Consider the following 25292-nt stretch of genomic DNA (forward strand, 5'->3'; position numbering starts at 1 on the left):
TTATTCTGAAGAACAGCAGGCAGTTTAACTGTTCAGGACAAACAAGAGACTCATGAACAACTATCACTAAACAAATAAAACACAGCTGTGGATCATTCAGATAACAACACAGTATTAAGAATCAAGTGTATGTTAGCTTTTGAACAGGGTCATTTTTATAAATTTAACTATTATTTTCTCCTTTAAGTGAAATATCTAATTCAGGTCAGTACTAAATAAAAAATAACATGCATTTTGTATGATCCCTCTTATTTTGGTAAAATAATTAACATTTCGCAGATTCTCCAAGCTGTATGTAAACTTTTGACTTCAACTGTATATAATATGTGTATAATTATTCTACATTTACTGTGAATGTTAGCGTATGTCCGAAACCATTTGTTCGAAAACAAGGTTTGTTTCAGGTTTGTTCAGTCTTTCGAACGCAACTAGATCTCTGGCTTAACAGCGTCTAGGCTTTCTCAGTCTAGACACAACTCCGTCCTATACGTTTTAACTGACCGTTGTTGTCAATGTATCTGGTTTCCTGCTTGGCCTGGTCCAGTGGTACGCCGTGAATTTCCACCCGAACGAGGGGATCGATGATTGAGCCCTCCTTGATGTTTACCTTCGGAAGCTGTTGGCCGCTGATTACCTGAAAAGAACACAATATAAAGAGGTTTAACATATACACATGTTATAACACCAGCACATGCACAGAAATTCAGGTTTGTACCTGTATACACAGGCTAAGCGGCTTGTAACCGCCTCCATTTTGGGGATTTTCTGGGTCAAAATGTTTGTCAATGTTGCGCATGAACGCCGGTTTCAGTACGTAGCCACAATGCCCGTTCTGATTGAATAAGCCGTCGTTCAGATCCATCTCAACCCCTGCAGTCTGAAAGTTCAGAGCAACTGAGAAGAGAAAAGAAGTGCAGTGAAAAATATTTACCACCATTTGTATTTAGTAGTAACAGATCTTGCTTAAAACAATGTCTATTGGAACATTTTCCATTTTCATGGATAAAGAGTGGCGATTAACACTGTTACACTAGTGATGTCTTGGCTAGTTAACTAGCAATGCTCATCAACTTTGAATAGTCTATATTAAGGGATTAGTTCACCCCCAGAAGAAAATGTCCTGATAATTTACTCACCCCCATGTCATCCAAGATGTTCTTGTCTTTCTTTCTTCAGTCAAAAAGAAATTAAGATTTCTGAGGAAAACATTCCAGGATTTTTCTCCATATAGTGGACTTCAATGGTGGCCAATGGGTTGAAGATCCAAATTGCAGTTACAATGCAGCTTCAAAAGGCTCTACACAGTCTCAGCTGAGGAATAAGGGTCTTATCTAGCAAAACAATCTGTCATTTTCTAAAAATAAAAGATAATTTATATACTTTTTAACCACAAATGCTCGTCAAGCACTAGCTTGACTTCACCCATTACATAGTCACATTAAAAAGATCACGCGCGACATAGGTGGTAGTGCTAACCCAGTGTTTACAATGAGTGTCCAGAGAAAGTCAAATGCCCATTACAAAGAAAAGGTAAAACAACTATGTTGGGCGATTTTGAAGTTGAAGGAGAAAATAGGATGGAGTTTTTTGCTCTACCCAACCTTTTTGAAACGAAATATACAGATGAAGAACTAGCCGTGCGTGACCTTTCCAATGTAACTACGTAACGCGTAAAGTCGAGCTATTGCAAGATGGTGGAGAATGGTCCACCATTGGTGGTTAAAAAGTATATACTTTTTTTTCTTTAGAAAATAGCAGATCAATTCGCTAGATAAGACCCTTATTCCTTAGCTGGGATCATGTAGAGACCTTCGAAACTGCAGTTTGGATAGGAACTTGTTGGGCACCATTGAAGCCCACTATATGGAGAAAAATCCTGGAATGTTTTCCTCAAAAACCTTAATTTCTTTTCAACTGAAAAAAGAAAGACATGAACATCTTGGGTGACATGAGGGTGAGTAAATTACCAGGAAAGTTTTATTCTGGAGGTGAATTTTAGCCAGTTGTTTAACTGGTCTTCGACCACCTGCTAAGTGCCTAAAATTTCTCTAAAAAACAACAACAAACCAAACTAGTTTAAAGGTTAACTAAAACCAACACTCCACTTAGAGCTAGGTTGGTTAAAGAAGTTTTTTCAACAGGCATTTCAGACTAATTTCTGGTACAGGGGTTTTCAACTCTGGCCTACAAGATCCATTTTCCTGCAGAGTTCAGCTCCGACCTTAATCTTACACACCTGAACAAGTTAACCAAGGCTTTAGGATCACTAGAAAAGTACAGGCATGCGCGTTTGGATCAGGGTTGGAGCTAAACTCTGGAGGAAAATGGATCTTGTGAGCCAGAGTTGAGAACCCATGTTCTAGTAGCTAACAAGTTGACCCAAGAACTAGCTATTAATCAAGTCTTAATCTCAATTTATATCAACAATATGTTTTAAAATTCCATTAAAGACCTCATGAATCTTGGTTTATCCAGCTAAACCAGAATCTCATAATCATGAAATATTCATATTTCAACCATTTTTTTTAATCCGGTAGGCTCACCAATTTGGCACCCTGCGTTCCACATGTCCTGTGGGTTGAAGTTGGATGAGTCTGTTCTCAACCCACTGGGGTAAACCCGGCTCAGCTGACGAGCGTGGTGGAGAACAAACTCTGCTCCTGTAGCACAGAGACAAACACAGTAAGACAATGCAATTCTCTAATTGATGAGCTGTTATGAGCAGTCAGACTCATGTTTCCTTTACCTGCCTCCCTTATGTGTTTCCGGGCCTTCGACTCAGTGAAGGAGGAGATCTCGTAAAACTTGGAGTGAATTCGTGAATGTTTAAAGCTGCTAAAGTGGACACTCTTGCAGTAAACCACACAGTCCGACAGCTCTTTAGAGAGACGCTGCTTGGATTTCTAGACGGTACAAAAACAGTCCTTAACAGGTTAGAAAAACAATTTGATATCTACCTTATTTTTATTTTTAACTTTGTCCTAAGGTGCTTTGCTAGATTTTCACTAAACAGACCAGGATGGTTTTGATTATTATGGTCAGGTCTTGAGGCAAGCTGGCCAACGAGCTAACCCAGGGGTGTCCAATCTCGGTCCTGGAGGACTGGTATCCTGCTGAGTTTAGCTCCAACCTGCCTCAACACACCTGCCTGAAAGTTTCTAGCATGCCTAGTAAGATTTAGATTTGCTGGTTCATGCATCCAATTAGGGTTGGGTCTAAACTCTGGAGTACACTGGCCATCCAGGACCAAGTTTGGAGACACCTGAGCTAACCCATCTGAATACCTGCTTAAGCTATGATTAAGCCAAGATCTAAAAACCACATTTTGTAACCGAGTTGCCAAGGAATAAGGACTCAAGGGACTGACTCTGACAGGGTTTTAACTAACTCAGCAGCAACTAAAACCTACAGAAATGCCTGTGGTATTTGAGAAGGGTGCTAGCTTGATTGTGTGATGTAGTTTTACTGCATGCATTCAGTTCTGCTACCTAAACCATTGAACCCAGGACTACTTAGACAATGTCATGACAGACGACCCTTGGATAATGAGGCCAGGTATCCACCTGGCTTCATCTTACACTACCATCTGTTGGGTTCATCCTTGCCAACCTGCTGTGCCATCTTAACATGATATTCAGCTTGCTTATTGTGGTGTAGCCTAGATCTGTGCTGGTAACCAAAAGTTGGTTCGAAGCCAGCAAGGGTTAATCCTTCAACATTGTATCACTGAACAAGAGGAACTATCCCTGTAGTTATGGTACACTTGAGATTAATTTGTCAACTAAATAACTATTCAGTAATTGGTCCAAAGAGTGGGTGCAAATTAAATGCTAATCATTCCATGCCAACTTTTTTCCAGCTGATGAATCAACAAGTTGACTGTATCTCGGATTGGAGAAACCAAGAGAGGTGATCCCTGACTGCAGCTAACTAGAGTTCAAAGAATCAAGTGTCACATGGCAACAGCAGTGCCAGCAACTGCACATGGCCACCTATCAGATGGCAGAAGACCACAGAAGATATGCCGTTTCTGTCTTATCTCTGACTTTCTCTCTTGCCTTTACTTGTTTGCTGGTCTACTTCCTTCCCAAGATTGCTCCAGTGTCATCCCATCCATCTTTTATTAGTGCTTTATGCAATTCCACCCATCTTCAGAGCCACTGAGCATCTCTTGTCTGTCAGAATATTTTGCCACCTTCAACATTAGACAAGCTGGTCTACAGCTTGATTTTTTTCAAGTTGAAGTTGGCACTACTCTTGTTCAGAAGTGGAAGTTTCCAGAGATGACCAAACTGAAGGAGTGTGTTCAACATGTTACGTAATTAGATTTGAATCTTGCGTGTTGAAGTCATGGCAGACTGTAACTCTTACTCGAGAGCTTACCGCAGAGCTCTGATGAAGACTTGATAGACTCCCAATGAGACAAACCACCATTTAATATTTTACAATACGTTGGCTCATGAAGTAGCCAAAGAAATTGAATCCAAGATATGCCCCACTATCTTTAACATTTTTTCATTGTTAACTACTAATTAGCCACTTAGCTGCTCCTTTTCCAAGTGGGATTAACAGTGTACTAGTTACAGGAACAGTTCCCTTGAGCAGGGCTGGGCAACTTCAGTCCAACTTCAGGGCCACTGTCCTGCAGAGCTCCAACCTCCAACCAAGATCTTGAAGACATTGATTAGCTTGTTCAGGTGTGTTTTATTAAGCTTGGAGCTAAACTCTGCAGGACAGTGGCCTTCCAGGACCAAAGTTGCCTAGCACTGCCCCTGAGTAACCTGAGGGTATAGGTCTTGTTCAAGGGTACAACAGTGGATCTACCTTTGCTGGGGTTCAAACAGTTTACTGACATGACTACACCATTGCATGGTTCAATTGCAAGGTTTTGGAATTCATCTTGATTATCATTTGGTAAATTACAGCTACTATATTTAGAAAATGTACACAAACATCTCTCTTGAAATGTATCACTGTACCTTGACTCTATGCCGTATGCTGTCACTGCGATGATGGTCATCGTCAATTTCAGCAGTCTCCTCTTCGTCGCTCACCTCTCCCATCAAAGGGTCATCCACCACCCCATTCATGCTATCCTCTAATCCACCTATCTTCTTTCCTTTCAACAGAATCTTCCCTTTCAGATCCTACACACACACACACACACACACACAAATATGGAGAAGATACACTTTCATCAGCAACCATCAGACATCTTAGTAACAGACTTTAACAGTGAACATACTGACACACAAACGCACTACCACTGACGCACTACCACCTATGTCGCGCGTGATGTTTTTAATGTGACTATGTAATGGGTGAAGTCAAGCTAGTGCTTGACGAGCATTTGTGGTTAAAAAGTATATACATTATCTTTTATTTTTAGAAAATGACAGATTGTTTTGCTAGATAAGACCCTTATTCCTCAGCTGGGACTGTGTAGAGCCTTTTGAAGCTGCATTGTAACTGCAATTTGGATCTTCAACCCATTGGCCACCATTGAAGTCCACTATATGGAGAAAAATCCTGGAATGTTTTCCTCAGAAATCTTAATTTCTTTTTGACTGAAGAAAGAAAGACAAGAACATCTTGGTTGACGTGGGGGTGAGTAAATTATCAGGACATTTTCTTCTGGAGGTGAACTAATCCCTTAATATAGACTATTCAAAGTTGATGAGCATTGCTAGTTAACTAGCCAAGATATCACTAGTGTAACAGCGTTAATCGCCACTCTTTATCCATGAAAATGGAAAATGTTTGTAATACAAAAAGGCTTTACTAGTGGTTAGGTCAAATATGAATAGGAAGACCTATATACATGGATTTCTAGACAGTAGAAAAACAGTCCTTAACAGGTTGAAAAAACAATTTGATAGTTACCATGTTTTCATTTTCACCTCCTTCCTAAGGTGGTTTGCTAGATTTTCATTTGCCAGGGTGGTCTGTTTTAATGATTTCAGAGAGGTTGTCGACACTTCTCAGCTGGTCTCAGTCTTTGAGGCAAGCTGGCCAACCAACTAACCCAGGGGTCTCCAAACTCGGTTCTGGAGGGACGGTGTCCTGCAGAGTTTAGCTCCAACTTGCCTCAACGCACCTGCCTGGAAGTTTCTATCATGCCTAGTAAGACCTAGATTAGCTGGTTCAAGTGCTTAATTAGGGTTGGGGCTAAACTCTGCAGGACCCTCTAGGACCAAGTTTGGAGAGTCCTGAGCGACTCCTGAGCGTTAAGGTGAACCCACCTTAACACCTGCTTAAGCCATCTAAGATCCAGGAACCACCTTTTTAACAGAGTTGCTAAGGAATAAGAACTTAACAAGGAATAAGAACTGACAGGCTTGTAACTAACTTAGCAGCAACTAAAACCTACAGACATGGTTGTGGTATTTCAGAAGGGTGCTAGCTATATTGTATGATGTGGTTTTACTGCAAGCATTCATGATGTTCAGTTAAGTTTTGCTAGTGGCTAACAGCTATGCTGGTCTTGTCGGTGATATGGGGCTTCTAGTTAGACCCTGCTGAAATGACAATGGTGTTGTGCAGGATTTACCAGTCAGTAACTTTTACTAGAAAGGCCAGAGAAACTATCCTAAGAAAGCCTTGACAAGCGAGGTAATTCCTGCTAGTCTGAGCCGGTCTTTCTTAGCAGGGTCATGTGCAATTGTGGGGTTGGGGGAGGTATTATAGTTAGCTTTAATAATTCAGTGTGTCTGGGTCGCATGGACATAGATCATATGGCTGAAGGGCCGGAGAAAGTGAATGTATCCTGAAGAGGTCACCACTTTCTGAACTCTGATACAAATGTCTGCTTGTGGCATGGAAACTTCAAGATCTTTGACTCTACAAGATAAATGACCAGCGCTAGACATTTACTGCCCATTAGGCAGCAATTAAGTGGATTGCTTAAGTACTTGCTTAATTGACTGCATGCATCCGTGCTCTCCGGCTCACCTCAGGAGATGGGAGGCTGATGGGAATCTTTCCATCTAAAGGGCTTTTCAGCAGCTTGTCTCCCAGGATCTGGGTGAGGTGTTGGGCCATGACTTTCTGCTGCTCTACACTGCAGTGGTTCTCAATGGACAGGATGACAGGGTACTGCGATGCCTGCAGAACGGAGAGCGTGTGTGTGTGAATAAGTGATGGAGTGAAATTGAACACTCAACACAGAACTGCAGCTAACACACTGCCAGGCAGGGGTCGACTGCCCTAGATCACATTACACGCAAACAGGGCATGGTGCCCTGGCTCAGTGAACCTGGCCCCAGTCTGTCACACACACAAAAATGCAAGCTAGTATAGTACTATAGTACTACTTTAGTACTTTAGTACTACTTTACTACTTTTTTTAATGGGCATTTATGTGTATATATCAAACATGGTATTTCTCAGATTCATCAGATACCATCCCCTTACAAAAAAGTACACCATAGCAAAGTAATAGAATCAAATGATAATACTTAATATATCATTCATTACCATGACGCAACAAAGTACTGCAGTTGTGAAAGAGTGAATGAAAACAAAGCCATAAGTTGTGACATACTTTGAATGCATAGTTGCCCAGCACTGTGACAACATCCTTGAAAATGATCTTGGAGGTGAACGTGTGTCCATGGTAGACGATTGGTTCTCCATTTGGTCCATCCCAGCAGTCCACTTCTACACATCGACAGCCACGTTTTAGTGCTCTAAAACACATACAAGTTCATATTTATGAATATAGAGAAGAACTGAGGGTTCAAGAATTGAAGGAAATGCCTAAAAGGTTTTTTAAAATGTGTACCTTATATAGCCTTCAACACTGCTTTGTCCTCTGATTTGGTCCTCCAGAAGATACGTGTTATGAGAAGATGATATGAAATAATGACAAAGAGGCTGAGTCATGTCCTGGTAGAGTTCCACCATAGTCGGGTTGAAGATGGAGCCCTCTGGTGAGCTCAGGTACATCAGAAAACCATCGAACGTCATTGCTTGCAACATTCTTGCTATAGGAACATAGGGTAAACAAATTAATGCATTTAAAGATAAGCCAAGATGTCAAGAATGCAAAATGCAGCATGAGGAAACCTGGAACTAGAAGTTGTTGAGTTGAGAAGTTTTGTTTGGGACAAGAAGCCAAACCACAGAGGATCATCTAAACAGATCAATGGCAAGTGGAAAGTAAAATACAAATAACCTAAGCTTTGAATAAACTTACAACCCTGTTAGTTACCTGTATCTGAAGGTTCATAGCGTTCAATGAGCTTTAGAGCATACTGCTGAACTCCGTCCTCATGTAGCTGCTCCTCCTGTAGGAAGTCTTTCAGATCTTGAAGCGTTAGCTTCTGCCCATCACCAGAATATTCCTGAAACACTCTGAGGATGTCCTCACGTTGAGTCAACATCTTATAGAACAGCACAAACTCATCATCTTCAAGAGTTCCTGACTGAGACTTGTCTGCCATCTGCAGAACAACAGAAGTTCCAAAATGTACAAATACAGCTGCTAGCTAGAAGTGGATCACCAAATAAGTGCATCTAGCATCAAAACTGTCATTGAACTTAAGCTACATCAAGTGGTACAACAATGAAACCATAGATTGACCATGAATGTGCAGTTACCGTAAAGAGACGAAGAGCGTGATGCTCGTTCATGTCCACGTTCATCATCTTTAACAGATCTCGGACCTCCTTAAAGTTCATTCGCCCATCTCTGTTTTTGTCAGCCTTTTTAAACCAATCACAGATCCATCTGGAAGCAGCATTTAAGGAACAACCAAAGTGCTTGGTAGGATTTACCAAAGTAGGGTTCCTGTCAACTGATTTTTAGGGTTATGTTTAGGAGGTCAATGAGCTTGGATTTTAATCCAAATGATAGAGTTAAAACTTTGAAAAACAAAAGTTTTATGATGTTGTCCTAGGAACATGTCCAACTTGCATAAATCATGCTGCACAACATGGAGTGAAAGCAGTCCCTGTGTATTTAAGTGTCCTTTAATGCCTTTTAGCCTGCGTGAAACCTTGTGCATGTAAGATGGACAGAGAGTGGAATGATAGACAGGCAGATAAAGAGTGACAGTAAAGGATACTGGTCTAGTTTCTCTCTCTGCCCCATGTTCTCCAGGTTATCGATGAGTTTGCGTATCCCTTTAATCCATGATTGTGCTTCCGCTGCTGATTCGGCCACTAGGTCCAAGTTACCTCGTCGACCACGGAACACAAGGGTAAAGCAGCGGTCAGACGGGAACTCGTCAGCAATGCTGAGCAGAACCTCAGATTGGTGCCCTTCCCGCACAGCTTCCACATCACTCACAGAAACTATAGACAAACATAGACCAACATTTATTTAGATATCCCCTAAACCAGGGCTGCACACCTTTGGTCCTAAAGGGTTACCATCCTGCAGAGTTTAGCTCCAACCCTAATCAAACACACTTAAACAAGCTAATCAATGTCTTCAAAATGGTTTAGGGGACATCTAGGTAAACCCTAAGAGTTGGAGACAAGACCAGACCAATGTTTGGCCTATCAAGGCCCAGACCCATACAAATGCAACATTTATGTGGTCTTGAGACATCTCTATACCAAAATAGATTAAGGGGTTGTTCACACTTGTCATGTTTGGTTTGTTTAAAACAAACTCTGGTGGTTGCTCTGTTAGTGTAGTTAATTTGAGTAAGTGTGAAAGCTGCCATTCAAACCCTGGTGCACAACGAGCGGACCGAGACAGCTAAAAAGATGGATCTCGGTCTGCTTTCAAACTAACTCGGTTCAAATAAAATCTGAATGCAACACGGACCAAATGCTTCTAAACAAGGACAAGATGCAACGCTATGCGACATGATTTTATGAAGGGAACAAGTGGTATATTTAAAACAAAATGACAAGAGGGCAAACGTAGAGCAACGAGGAGGTAAAGTGCCTTTTATGAGCTCTTTGTGAGTTCGCAAGTGGCAAAAATAAAATCTTATACACTCAACAATGAGCACACTTAGTCCAGTAGACGCCATTAGATGTATCTGACTTTAAGCTGCGCTGAGCAGACCACTCAGTGAATAATTTGATGTCATACACCCGCATTGGTGCTTTAAGTTGATTGCACCTTTTCCTTTTGTTTGGAGTGTTCGGTGAGTTCCATCACAAAATGTACATCATTCAACACAACCAATCAGGTTGTGAACTTATCACTACGCCTTTAGGTTCGGTATCTTTAGGTTCACTGTAAAAATACCAATGTGAACGCTAAGTGGATTAGGACCAAATGTATTACTTTCCTTTTTGGTCCGGACCAAATGAACCAAACAAACCTAACTACAAGTGTGAACACACCGGAAGATGCCAACATTGACTCCCACCTAAACCCTACATCAGGGGTGTCCAAACTCCGCCCTCAAGGGCCAATGTCCTGCAGTGGACCTCAAGAACCAAGTTTGGACACCCCTGCCATACATCCAGTCTAGAGAAGCGGTGCCCTAATCCTGCTTCTGGTGAGCCAATGTCATAATTAAACACACCTAAACTAACTAATCAAGGTCTTTACAATTACTACAAACCTCCAGGCAAGTGTGTTGAAGCAAAATATCGCTAAACTCTGGAGGATGTTGGCCCTCCAGGAACAGAAACAAATACCCCTGGTCTAGAGATACTAAAATACTATATATGAAGTTGCTATATTTCTGCCTAGGGCAGGGGTAGGCAAGTTCGGTCCTAGAGAGCGGCTGTTCTGGAGTTTAGCCCCAATCCTAATCAAACACACCTGAACAAGTTAATCAATGTCTTTGGGATTACCAAGGCTATAGGCAGGTGAGGTTTTTTTCAGGGTTGGAGCTGAACTCTGCAGGACAGCAACTCTCTAGGACTGAACTTGCCTACCCCTGGCCTAGGGTAATGGTGCAGTTGTTCTAGGCTGGTTATAGGTTCAACTTCAGGAAGAGTTGATCCATGAACTATCACTATTGTGATTTTAAGTAAGACACTTACACTCAGGTTTCTCTTATAACAGCAGAGTCTAATTCTGCTCTCTGAGGACCACCTTCTAGCAGACCACCTTCCAGCTCCAGCTCCAATTAAACACGATTGAATCAGCTAATGAGAAGGTCTTCAGGATCACCTCAAACTTTCAGGTAAGTGTGTTGGAGCTAAAATCTTCAAGCCCTCCAGAAGGAGGGTATATGGGATTGTTCTTGTTTCACAGCACCTTGCTTTGGATAAATGACTACTAATTACAGATTGTGGATCTTGTTGGTGCTACTTACAGGTGGAGTGTGCATTTCCTGCTTTCTTGCTCTTGTACCAGATAGTCATGCAGTCTTCTTGCAGCCGGAAATAACGCTGCTTTTTCCAGGCACGAGACTTGATTTTTCTCATCACTGTGCCGATAAACATAGACTTCAGGTCATCATCAGCCTGGATACCTGAGAAGCAAGACAGTACAGGAGACGAAGAGGGGTCAGACAACAAGTAATGTACCTGACCCAGATTCTTAGCACATCATGTAAACACAACACCCACTGTTTCTCATGATCAGATAATGAATCCTCCTATTGTACAGATTTAAATGAGATGGGTTCGGCATACATTTTATAAGTACTTGCTAGCGGTCTAAAGATGATGATACGCGGGGCAAATTTTTGAGCAATGTTCCCAGGCAATGACGGGCAACCAGCTGGGACACAGGGCCCAAGACTGATCTTGACGTTCTCAATGGCAAAGTGCCCAAGCAACATCATCACCTCTCAGAGAGCTAACACAATTGTCATTTAGATTTGATTTAATATTTAGCATTTTAAAAGCAAAATAAGATACAATTTAGCCCTTTTATCAAGCTTTTCCAGTAATAACCTCCCAAAAGTTCTGACAGTGTATGGTTTTACAATGTTTGTAGACATTACAAGACGAGATCTACAAGAACTAATGGAATAGCCTTCGTATCCCCTCGAAAGTGTTTATATCAACAGGCTATAATAGTCATTTTTAACAAGCCACCAGCTTCATTTGCAGTGTGGCTACATATATAAACACACTGACATAAGTGAGGGATTTTTTTCCATAGTTTAAATGTAAACTTACGTAGGCTCCTTTCAGTAGAAGCCATCTGTCGTTCTGTCATTTTTTAGGTGTCTCCTGTTTTAGAATAAAGAGAGAGAAATTAATGAATCACACTGACAAAAGACATTATAATTGTGACCCTGGACCACAAAACTAGTCTTAAGTAGCACGGGTATATTTGTAGCATAGCCAAAAATACACTGTATGGGTTAATATAATAGATTTTTCTTTTATGCCCAAAATCATTTGGATATTTTTTTATTTTTTTTTATTTGGAGTGCAAAAACATACATGGTAAATGCAGAAACAGAAACAACAACAACAGAAACAATACCAACAAAAAACAAAAACAAACAAAAAACTATACTAACAACAACAAAAAACAAAAAACAAAAAAAACAACAACAATGATAATAAATGAGAAATGAGAACAAGACAATCTGAATAATAATAATAATGTATAAGTAGTAGTAGCAGTATAGGTAGTATTAGCATGTTCAAAAATAATAGAAATGGCCATAAATCGGAGTAACAACTATAACACCAAAGGTAGTGATGATACGGTTAATATTTTGTGATGACAGTAACAGTAATATCAATAATAACAGTAATCATAATAATAATAATAATAATAATAATAACAGCAATAATCCCAAGGATGGTGATTACAGTATGATGTTGTGATGATGGTAACAGTAATATCAATAATTATAATAATAAAATAATAATAATAATAATAATAAATAATAATAATAAAAATAAATAAATAAATAAATAAATAATAATAATAATAATAATAGTAGTATTAATAACAATAGTAAAGTTTGAGTTGTAACAATGATATTTTGTGACGATGTTTTGTGATGAAGGCAACAGTACTATTACTATTAATAATAATAATAATAATAATAATAATAATAATGATGATAATAATAATGATATAATCACAATAGTAGTTATCTAAATATATGTATGCAGGAAAATATACTAATGAACCATACCCAACACATACCACACCTATCCGAGCTTCTGTGTCAGTGTGCATGTTTTTTTTTTTTTTTTTTTTTTCCCTCCTTCCTCTTTTCCATTCAAGGCAACATTGTAGACATCATATGATGTATGTAAGTTTGAATTCAAGTGGTGCATTAAAAGAAGAGTGCGGTGCATTAAAATCAATATGTGGTGCATTAAAAACATGGGTGGTATTTGTTGGGTGCAGTTTTAATTTATTTATATTTATAAATTTTTAATTATGTATATTTAATGATGTAATCTTCAGAAAACTGTTACCGTCCATACAAAACATCATCCCATCAATTTATTACTTTTCAATGTTTCTCTGATATAGTGATACAATAAATGAAAACAACAACAATAATAATATTAATAATAATAAAAATAATAATAATGAAAACACTCATGTTACTAATACCTTATATAAATATGAATAATATTTTGTGAATACTTAAAGATAAGTGTGTCAGATTTGTAAGAGTTGACTGAGGTCTGATGTTGGATGTTGCGATTCTGATGTATATGGAGATGAAAAATATTCTAGGGAGATGTATTCTGTAAGCAAATTTTTCCAGTGTGTTATGTGAATGGTGTTTCGGGATTTCCAGTTCAAGAAGATAGTTTTCTTGGCAATGGCTAGAGCTATGAGGAGTATCCTTTTGTTTGTTATTTCCTGATTAAGTGTTGATAGATCGCCCAGTAGACAGAGTGAAGGGGATAATGGGATGTGACAACCCAGGAGGTGGGATAGGGATTCAGTGACATCTTCCCAGAATTGTTTAATGGGTGGGCAGTGCCATGTGGCGTGGATATATGTGTCCGGGCTATTTTGTGAGCAGTGCACGCAAGTTTCTGATGTGAATCCAATTTTAAACAGCCTTTCCCCAGTGTAGTGTGTTCTATGAAGGGTCTTGTACTGTATGAGCTGAAGGTTGGCGTTTTTAGTCATGGAATAAATATTATTACAAATTTGAGTCCAGAAGTCGGTATCAGGAGCAATAGAAAGGTCTTTTTCCCATTTGGTTATTGGTAAACTTAAGGTTTTATTTGAATTGGTTATCATTTTGTATAATTTAGAAAGTAATTTCTTGGGGGACGATATATTAACTAAATCTGCTACTGCGGAAGGAAGGTGAAGATTGATGGTTCTGTTATTGATTTTAGATAAGACAGCTGATTTGAGTTGCAAATAAGTCAAGAATTGATTGCTCCCAATACCGTACTTCTGGACTAGGTAGGAAAATGGAACCAGTTTGTTTGACTGAAAAATGTGATTAATATGTGTGATACCCTTATCTGCCCATTTATGAAAATTTAGTATTTTTTTGTTACTTGTGAAGTCAGGGTTATTCCAGAGTGGGGTGAAGTTAGATGGAGCCAGATTGGAGTTTGTGATTTGATAATATTTCCACCAGGCCGTCAGAGCTGAAGCTATTGTCAAGGCTTTGAAGCATGAGTGATGTTTAATGGACTGACTAAGAAATGGAATGTCTGATATGTGTATGTTTTTGCAAAGTGATTGTTCTATATCTAGCCAAATGGTGTCTGCCTGAGTGGGGTGAGTCCATTTATATATGTATTGGAGTTGGTTTGCTAGCGAGTAATGGTAAAAATGTGGTGCTTCTAAGCCTCCTAAAGATTTGGGTTTTTGTAAAGTGCTTAATTTTATCCTTGGTGGTTTATTTTTCCAGTAGAATCGGTTGATGATGGAGTCTAGAGATTTGAACCAATTGAGAGTAGGCTGTGTTGGGATCATTGAAAATAGGTAGTTTACTTTAGGGAGTACTGTCATTTTGATTATTGATATTCTTCCCTGGATTGAGATTGGTAAGTTGTGCCAGCGATTGAGGTCATCTTCTACTGTTTTTAATAAAGGAGTGAAATTGAGTCCATTCAGCTCTGACAGCCTGGAGGAAACCCTAACGCCTAAGTAAGTGATGTGACCTGTGCATAGAGGAATGGGTGATACCTGGGCTGCCACATCCCATTTAGATTGATGTAGTGGAAGGATTAAAGATTTATTCCAGTTTATTGCATAATCGGAAATTTTAGAGTATGAATCAATGGTTTTAGTTATTTCTTGTAGAGATGACTGAGGATTTTGTAAAAAGAGTAAGATATCATCGGCATATAAACTAATCTTATGTTGGGTTTGGGGTGTGTGAATTCCTTTGATGAGTGGATTCTGGCGGATGGCTGCTGCTAAGGGTTCAATGAAGATGGTAAATAAAGATGGAGAGAGTGGACATCCCTGCCTAGTCCCCCTGTGCAGTGTGAAGCTTTGTGATGTTAGTCCATTGGTGTTGACTGTGGCTGAAGGTGTTGTGTATAAAATCTTAATCCAGTTAATAAACGACTCCCCAAAGCCAAATTTTTGTAGTGTGGTGAAAAGAAAGTTCCAGTTGACTCTGTCGAAAGCTTTTTCTGCATCTAAAGTGACTATGAGGGTGTCTTTCTGCTGTAGTGATGAATAATGGATTAAATCATATAGTCTGCGTGTGTTATTGGATGCATGCCTACCTTTGATGAAACCTGTCTGATCTGGGTGGATTATAAATGGGATAATTTTTTCAATTCTATGTGCCAGAGCTTTGCTGAGTATTTTGATGTCTACGTTGATAAGTGATATAGGACGGTAATTTGACGGAAGGGTTGGATCTTTATTAGGTTTGGGGATGAGTGAAATAGTTGCTGTGTTCATGTGTACTGGTAATCTTGAGTTCTCTTTAATTTCGGTTATTGCTCTGATGAATAATGGGGATAAAATGGACCAGAAGTGTTTATAAAACTCAGCTGGGAAGCCGTCGGGTCCTGGTGCTTTATTGTTCGGCATTTGATTTAGGGCGATATGAAGTTCTTTTTCTATGATTGGTTTGTCCAGTGCACTGATTTGTTCTATGTTAAGTTTGGGGAGTTCAATATTATTAAGAAATGAATTAATATCCTCTTGTCTTGTGTTATTATCAGATGAATAAAGTTTAGCATAGAAGTTTCGAAATATTGTATTTATTTCTTGTGGAGAGTTGGTAGGCTTCCCTGCTGAGTCTTTAATAGTTGCAATTGTTGTTTTTTCTCTATTTCTTTTGATTTGATTGGCCAAATATTTACTGGATTTGTTACTATGATGGAAGGTCTCTTGACGGAGTCTATGAATTAGAAATTGAGTTCTTTTATTAATGATTTCATTTAGCCGGAATTTTTGTTTTCTTAGTTCATTATATATTTCTTCAGTTGGGTTTTTTGCATGTAAAATTTCCAGTTCTTTTATTTTCTTTTCTAATCTGATTTCTTCTTGTTTTTCTACTTTCGTTTTATGCACAGAGAATGATATGATTTTACCTCTTAGTACTGCTTTGCCCGTTTCCCAAATTAATGAAGCTGGTAACTTTGGAGAGTCGTTTATTTCTAGGAAGGATGTCCACTCTCTTTTAAGATAACTGTCAAACTCTGGGTCTTTGAGGAGAGATATGTTAAAGCGCCATCTACTGATTTGTTTATGTGAATTAGCTGGGTTCCATATGAGTGTTACCGGAGCATGGTCACTGATGCTGATGGGGTGGATTTTGTGTTCAGAGATATTTGGTATGATTGAATTACTAGTTAGGAAAAAATCTATGCGTGAGTAACTATGATGAACCGGCGAGTAAAATGTGTATTCTCTGTCAGTTGGGTGTTGTAGTCTCCAACCATCACCAAGTCCAAAATCTTTCATGAACTGTATTATTGTGCCAGTTGATTGCCAGATTCTTTTATTATTTGTGGATCTGTCGAGTGATGGTTCAATTACAGTGTTAAAATCGCCTCCTATAATTACCGGACAGTTAGAGAAATTTGAAATTGAGGAAACTAAAGAGTGGAAAAAGGTAGGGTCATCTGAGTTTGGGCCGTACACATTGGCAATTGTTACCGGGTTATTGTTTATTGATATGTTTATGATAATAAAACGTCCTTCTGGGTCTGAAACAGTTGTGTTATGAACAAATTGAATTCTTTTGCTTATCAGAATTAGGGATGTCCCGATCCGATATTGATATCGGAAATAGGTCCGATATCAGCCCAAAAAAACTCTATCGGATTATATCGGACTGCGTTAAAAATCTCCGATATAAGATGTCCGTTCCGCTCTAAACTCCGTTACAGCTGTTCTATCCAGCAGCGTCCAGAGCCAGCGTGCAAAGCCCACGTGATCACAACACTGCTTGCTAGCGAAGTAGCAAAGAAAAAGAGCGATGTCGGCCGTGTGGCAGTATTTTTCATTAAAGTCCGAAAAAGACAGTGTGGCTCAGTGCAACACTTGTCATGCACAAGTTTCCCGTGGTGGAACAGAACCGGGAAAGCTTAATACGTCCAACCTCATTGCGCATTTGAAGCAGCATCACAAAACTCTGCACTGAGTCTCCGCGCGCAGCCGTCTTGCCAGTCAAGAGGTGTCGCTCTCCGAATGCGAGATTCTTATATATTAATGTTTCCTATATGAGGCTCTTTTTACAACTAGAAGGTTAATATTGTTTTTAACTTGCGACAAAACAACGAATTAGCCGTGCATTTATATGGAAATATGCTTTAGGAGCTATCCATCTTCACTCCCCTCAGTATTACGTCGCATTCGGAGATCGATACCTCTTGACTGGAGAGACGGCCGCGCGCGGAGACTCAAACAGTGAAAGTGAGTTGTTCAAAAACGTTCTTTTTAGTAAACTCTGTGAACACAAACAATGTTCTCAATGCTGGAGTTCATGTGTAGAGACCCAGACAATACTTCGAGCAAAGTTTCATGGTGTGTCGAGTCTTCTCAGTGTTGTAAAAATATGGATTTTGATGCGCTAAAAACTTGCCCCTAGTTCTCCCATTCACCGGCCACTGACCACAAAACGAAATCACAGTCAATCTCAAAAACGGCTTGTTTTTCGTAATTATGCTTTTAGATATAAGTTTGTCTCGTTTACAGTAAAAACAAAAACAGCCCAGGTTGCATTTTGACAATAGTTATCCTTTAAAGAAACAATCCTCTGGCAACTTCAAGCAACCAACGCTGCCTGAAACCCCCGCAAAGCGTGACAATAATAACAATAATGATCAATTATTTTTGAGGAGCATAGGAGCAGACTCACTGCTCAGCATGCAGAAATGCTTATCTTCTTTAAAATAAAATCTCCACATCATGCTCGGACTGCAGAAAGTTGAGTTGGAGGAGTAGGAAGTGTAGTCATCCTTTTAGTTAGGTATTTGTTTTCTGCCCTGTATTAGAGTTATATTTATTTTGTTTGCACTATTTTTGTGGATAGCAAATGCAACGATCTCATTCTTTCGGGCAGTGTGTGTAAAATTGAAACTTTGGACACTCAACCTTTAGCAGTTGGTCAATTAACAATATTTTTTTTTCTTATGTTCCTGCTCTCAGCTGTTCCTACCATTTGCTGACGGTAAAAAATAAATAACTGAAGTGACCTTTAATTAGTATTTTGCACTTTAAAAAATATATTTTTGTTTATTCAATTAAGATATTTTTCAGGGTCTTAATATTTATTCTTTAATTCTTTTTTTATATATTCTTATGTAAAAGGTTCACATTTGTGCAACCAATAGTTAATAAATTGGTAGTTTTTTTCCATACTTACTGTTGCTGACTTTTGTTCTCAGTTTGATCTAGCCGTTCATACATTCCACACAAAAAAATAGGTAAAAGTATTCATGATTTGTGCTGATTATTGTATCGGATTTGTATCGGTATCGGTTAGTACTGAAGGCTGCAATATCGGTATCGTATCGGAAGTTAAAACGTTGTATCGGGACATCCCTAATCAGAATACATACTCCTCTTTGTTTTGAATTATAAGTTGCTGAAAATGAGTGAATGAATTGTGTTGATCTTAGGGTGTTTTGTTTTGAGTCTGAAAGGTGTGTTTCTTGTAGTAAACATATATCTGCCTGTAAATTTTCCAAATAGTTGAGAATTTTAATTTTTTTTGTCTGAGAGCTAATGCCACGGATGTTCCAGGTTATAAATTTGAGTTGCATGTTAAGTTAATATTTCTATACTGACATGTGTGTGTTTGGCAAACATCAAATACAGAACAATAAGACATAATAACACTAGACAGACCTAAGCATTTACAACAAAACAAGTAATAAAACAAACAAACCAAAAAACACAGAGTTTGAAAAATTATGTGCATACTTGTGGTGCATTGAGACATGGGTGCATTATATTATAAATGTAATGAGAAAAGAAAAAAAGAGAAAAAAAAAGAAAGCAGAGGGGAAAAAAATTATTATATGTAAAAAAAACAAACAAAAAAAAACAATGGTGTTTAATGAATGCAGGTTAATGAAAACATATTATGGCTGGGATGATATTGTTGAGGGAAAGGGTGTTAGTAGAGCCAGGGAGTAATTGCCTTGTCTTTAAATAACTGTCCATCAATGTACAATTTGTCCACGGTAAGTATTGCTCTTTTTCCTTCTTTTATCATTTGTTTGCGGATGGGGATTAGCTGTTTACGTCTGTGGATGATTTCTTGTGGAAACTGGTCGTTAAGTCCGTAATGGGTGTCCTTTAACTGTCTGCCCTGTCGTTGAACCAGTTCTTTTTGCTTGAAATGTTCGAATTTGGCAATAATTGGGCGGGGTCTGGTGGCGTTATTGAGTTTTTGACCTAGGCGGTGAACACGGTGAAAAGTGATGTTGTTAACAGTTTCCGATGGAAGTTTGAGCTGTTTAACCATAAAGTCCTTGACTGCTTTCTCGGGTTCGTCAGTGGGTGATTCGGAGATGCCGGTGAAAATCAGGTTGTCCCTCATGCTGCGTGCTTGTAAGTCCAAAATTGTTTCTTTCATCGTTTTGTTTTTGGAGGTGATGGAAGCGAGCTGGGTGGTAACATTAGATAGGTGCGTTGTGAGGGTTGTAACGGAGTTGTGCAGCGAACTGTTTTCTTGTGTGAGCGTGTCGATTTGTTGTTGGCTGTATTCCAGGCTGTGGCGGAGTTGTTGAAATTCTTTGTGCAGTACTTCTATTAGGGCTACTCTTGCGTCCAGTCCGGATAGTTTATTGTCTATGGATGTAAGTATGTCGCTTACCTCGGGACAGCACGGGGGATGAGACAATGTAGGTGAAGGAGATGAATTGGATGAAGCTGGTGAGTCCGCCATGCGTGGTTTTTTGGCTTTTTGTGAGCGTCCCATGGTGCAGAGTCTATTGTAGTATTCGTCGATGTAGTCTTCTAGGTGATCCAGGTCCGAATTATAATCCAGTTTATTGTATTTGTGGGAAGTGATGTAAGAGAGAAGAAGAGAGAGAGAAAAAAAAACAAAAAAAAAAAACAAGGTGTGCAAAAAAGTTTGTCTGCTTCTAGCAGCGCGCCGCCGCCATGTTAGATCACGCACCGTCTCGCGAGAGTCTAGCGTTCACAGAACCATCGCTCCCCCTCACCTCATTTGGATATTAAGTAAAGATCATGAGGATAAATTTCCATGAGGATATTTGGTAAAACTCCTACCGTAAATATATCAAAACTTAATTTGGACTTTTGAATTTTAAAGGTGATTGTCTAATAATCTAATATTTAGATTTTTTTGCACCCTCAGTTTCCAGATTTTCAAATAGTTGTATCTCGTCCAAATGTTTTCCTATCCTAACAAACCATACATCAATGGAAAGCTTATTTATTCAGCTAGAATTTATAGAAATTGACCCTTTTGACTGGTTTTGTGGTCCAGAGTCACAAATTTTATGGCATATACAGTCAGGTCCATATGTATTTGGACACTGACACAATTTTTATTATTTTAGCTGTTGACCAAAACATATTCAAGTTACAGTTACACAATGAATATGGGCTTACAGTGCACACTCTGAGCTTTAATTTTTAAGGCAGTCTCATCAAATTGGTAGAAAGGTTAAGGAATTACAGCTCTTTAATATGTACCTCCCCCCTTTTTTAAGGGACCATAAGTAATTGGACAGTTGACTCAAAACTGTTTCATGGACAGTTGTGGGCTATTCCTTCATTTTTTTCTACATCAATTAACCAGGTAAAAGATTTGGAGCTGATTCTAAGTGTGCCATTTGTATTTGGAAGCTGTTGCTCTGAACCCATCATGCAGTCAAAGGAGCTCTGCATGCAAGTAAAACAGACAATTGTTAGGCTTCAAAAACAAAAGAAATGCATCAAAGAAATAGCAGGAACATTAGAAGTGGCCAAATCAACAGTTTGGTGAATTCTGAGAAGAAAAAAACACACTGGTGAGCTCAGCAACATAAAAAGGCCTGGATGTTCACAAAAGACGACAGTATGGTGGATGATTGGATGATCCTCTTCATGGTAATAAAACATTTTACAACATCCAGCCAAGTGAAGAATACTCTCCAGGAGGTAGACAATCAAGAGAAGACTTTACCAGAGCAAAATAGAGAGGGTTTACCACAAGGTGCAAATAAGACCAGATTTGAATTTGTCAAAAAACATTTAAAAAAGCCAGACCACTTTTGGAAAAGCATTTTTTGGACTGCTGAAATTAAAATCAATGTGTACCAGAATGACGGGAAGAAAAAAGTATGGAGAAGGCTTGGAACAGCTCATGATCCAAAGCCTACAACATCATCTGTGAACATGGTGGAGCAGTGTAATGGCATGAGCATGGCTTCCAGTGGCACTGGGTTACCGGTGTTTAGTGATGATGTGACAGAAGACAGAAGCAGCCGGAAGAATTCTGAAGTGTATAGGGACACATACTGTCTGCCCAGATTCAGTTAAATGGAGCAAAGTTGTTTGGGCGGCTCTAAATGGACGATGACCTAAAACATACAGCAAAAGCAACCCAGGAGTTTATAAAGGTAAAAAAGTGGAATATTCTGCAATGGCCAAGTCAATCTTCTGATTTCAAATTGATTGAGCATGCATTTCACCTGCTGAAGACAAAACTAAAGGCAGAAAGACCCACAAACAAACAACAACTGAAGTCAGCTGCAGTTAAGGCCTGGCAAAGCACCACAAAGGAGGAAACCCAGTCTATGGTGATGTCCATGAGTTCCAGACTTAAGACAGTCATTGCCTGCAAAGGATTCTCAACAAAATATTAAAAATGAACATTTTATTTATGATTATATTTATTTGTCCAATTACTTAAGAGCCCCTGAAAATGGGGGGTCTGTGTATAAAATGGTTGTAATTCCTTAGCATTTTATGTTATATTTTTGTTCAACCCCTTGAATTAAAGCTTAAAGTCTGCACTTCAATTTCATCTTGATTGTATAATTTTTAAAACTATTCTAGTGGCATACAGAGCCGAAATTATGAAAAGTGTGTCAGTGTCCAAATATATATGGACCTGACTGTACTTAAAATTTACACTCTAAAAAAATGCTGGGTTTAATACAATGAAGTGTTGGTTAGGGTTAGGTTAAATGTTTAACCCAACCGTCTGGGTAGTTTTATTTAACTCAACTATTGTTTAGAAATTATTATATGGCTTGCTTAAAATTAACTCAAAATAGGTTGTAAATTAAAAAAACAAGACACATAATTACTAGAAGCATTAGTAATAATCAAAAGGTGAACATTTTAATAATAAGCAACTGAATTGCTTTTTATTATTTAATTATTACTTATTTAACTTATTAATAAGTGTTCATTTATTGAACACATTAATAAATGTTTATTTCCAAACTATTTTGGGTTCATTTAAAGCAAGAAATACAGTAATTCTTAAGCAAACCACTGGGTAAAAACAACAAATCGCTAAGTTTGTCAATATTTCACCCAGTGCTGGCTTCTTTTTAACCCAAAATTTTTAGAGTGTGATACAATAACATTTATGCCTGTACATTTCATGTATTAGAAGCAGGTGCATTTAAAACATGCATTAAAAACATATATTTGAGGCATCCCCTAATATAAAAAAGCTAGATTTTATATATAACAGCTGAAAGGGATAGTTCACCCAAAAATGAAAATTTGATGTTTATCTGCTTACCCCCAGGGCATCCAAGATGTAGGTGACTTTGTTTCTTCAGCAGAACACAACAAAGATTTTTTAGCTAAAACTGGTGCAATCTGTCGGCCAAATAATATAACCAGATAATAACCAGACCTTTAAAAGTAAAAAAAAAAAAAACATGCACAGACAAATCCAAATTACACCCTGCGGTTCGTGACGATACATTGATGTCCTAAGACACGAAACGATCGGTTTTTGTGAGAAACTGAACAGTAATATCATTTTTTTACCTTTGATACACAGCAGTGTCCATCTGTCCTGAGCACGAGTTTATCATCCGGCTCGTTAAATGTGCACGCGCTCTGGCATAGAATACGCAAACGCCGTAAGGGGAAACCGGTGAAAAGTCCCGGATGAGTTTGCGCAAGCAAATGTAATCTTTTAGCTTTAAATCTGTTTTAACAATCAGGATAAGCACAAGTAATTACCATTTTGAATAGCCGCTATATCCACAATCTCTGTGCACTGTGTAAACAATGAGTGTCGTATACACGCGACAGATCGCTTCCGGCGTTTGCGTATACTACGCCAGAGCGCGTGCACATGTGACGAGCCGGTGGCTGCGTCCGAAATCGCATACTACCCTACTATATAGTACGCGAAAAACAGTAAGCGAGGCGAGTAGTATGTCCGAATTCATAGTATTCGAAATTCAGTAGGCGAGAAGTACCCGGATAACCTACTGCTTCCGCCAGAATTCTGTAGTACGCATACCCATGGACGCTTTCCTTTTTTTTTTTTTTTTTTTTTTTTGCGTTATTTTTTTTATTGCATTACTTGAACAATTAACATTCATCATGGACGCTTTCCTATCCCATGAGACTCCGCGGGAGGAGGCGTCATATTCGAAAAATGGCGGAAAGTGGAGACGCGCATAGATATATATACGTAGATGCCTCATCGGACCGCTCCAAGCACGTAGATGCGGAACGGTCCACTTGACGTCATTCACCATATAGTAGGTTTGCCAACGGCTGTGCAGGACTGTGGCATTTCGAATATTCAGTGATTTACTATGGTCAGTTACATAGATCTATGGGTGAATGACGTCAAGTGGACCGCAGTGAAATGGCGGACGGCTTACGTATAAACGGCCCATAGAAACAGTCGCTAATGAGGCATCTACATATATATATCTATGGAGACGCGGCTCTTTTCAAGTGTAAATTTTCGCGCTGTTGTGATGACGCAAGACAAGTGACAACATCAATATGGCGGATGTAGTACGTCCGAATTCCATTCATACTACCCACATTCATACTATATAGAACGTACTGTTTTAACGGTCGGGTAGTACGTTTAAATTTAAATGTAGTACCTACTTAAGTAGTATGCGATTTCGGACGCAGCCGGTGTCATGAGAAATCCAGTCCCCACCCGGAATCGGGTCTCCATTAGGACCCAGAGTGATCTTATTGGTTCAACTGACTACTAATGGGTATTATTTTTAGCGCCTGATTACAATTCCTGCAAAATAACGTTATATATAATATAGTTAGAAATGCGTTATAATGACCATTAATGTGTTTTAAATTGCATAGTAGAATTATGTTTTTAAAACATCATAGAACAGCATTTTACACTAATAGTGAATTATTCTCGTTTTCTGAATATACATTGACAATTAAAACCACTTAAAAATTGATTTACTCGTGCATTATTTATCAGACGTTATAGTGCTATATTTAAATACGTTTTTTTCCATAAAGAAATTATTGTGGTTAATTACAAATTTACACGTTATTAAATTACTTTTTTATAGTATAATTACATAATTGTAGATGTATAATATGTATGTTGGTTTTTATAAAAATATAAAACATTTTTGATCAGGCATTACTGTCGGGATCCTAAAGGAGAGCCGATTGTGGGGCGGACTCGATTTCTCACTACACCTGTCACTGAGTTCGTGCTCAGGACAGATGGACATTGCTGGGTATCAAAGGTGTCTTAGGTCATCAATGTATCGTCACGAGCCACAGGGTGTAATTTGGATTTGTGCATGTTTTTTTTTTTTTACTTTTAAAGGTCTGGTGCCCATCCACTCCCATTATTTTGCTCACAGACTGCACCAGTTTTAGCTAAAAATCTTCGTTTGTGTTCTGCTGAAGAAACAAGTAACATCTTAGATGCCCTGGGGGTAAGCAAATAAACATCAACTTTTCATTTTTGGGTGAACTATCCCTTTAACTTTCACAATAAAAGTAACAAACCATCAACCATAACTTTAACCACCACATAAACAACATAAATGTA

The 25292-nt window shown here is 38.7% G+C and overlaps 1 protein-coding gene across 1 annotated transcript in view; it reads right to left on the reverse strand.

Moving 5' to 3' along the window:
* plcd4a (phospholipase C, delta 4a) overlaps positions 1–25292 on the reverse strand; it is a 28480-nt gene that overhangs the window by 2100 nt on the left and 1088 nt on the right. Inside the window, exons 2-14 of the mRNA XM_073843832.1 lie at positions 12049–12102; positions 11235–11393; positions 9069–9297; positions 8602–8731; positions 8213–8444; positions 7784–7985; positions 7544–7688; positions 6952–7104; positions 4980–5147; positions 2747–2903; positions 2544–2660; positions 716–894; positions 502–634 (exon numbers count right to left, since the gene is read on the reverse strand). Of these exons, the coding sequence (XP_073699933.1) occupies positions 502–634; positions 716–894; positions 2544–2660; positions 2747–2903; positions 4980–5147; positions 6952–7104; positions 7544–7688; positions 7784–7985; positions 8213–8444; positions 8602–8731; positions 9069–9297; positions 11235–11393; positions 12049–12088 (2044 nt within the window). The 5' untranslated portion in view covers positions 12089–12102. The remainder of the gene's footprint in view (positions 1–501; positions 635–715; positions 895–2543; positions 2661–2746; positions 2904–4979; positions 5148–6951; positions 7105–7543; positions 7689–7783; positions 7986–8212; positions 8445–8601; positions 8732–9068; positions 9298–11234; positions 11394–12048; positions 12103–25292) is intronic.

Source organism: Garra rufa, chromosome 7 (assembly GCF_049309525.1).
Source record: "Garra rufa chromosome 7, GarRuf1.0, whole genome shotgun sequence".
Taxonomy (NCBI): Eukaryota; Metazoa; Chordata; class Actinopteri; order Cypriniformes; family Cyprinidae; genus Garra; species Garra rufa.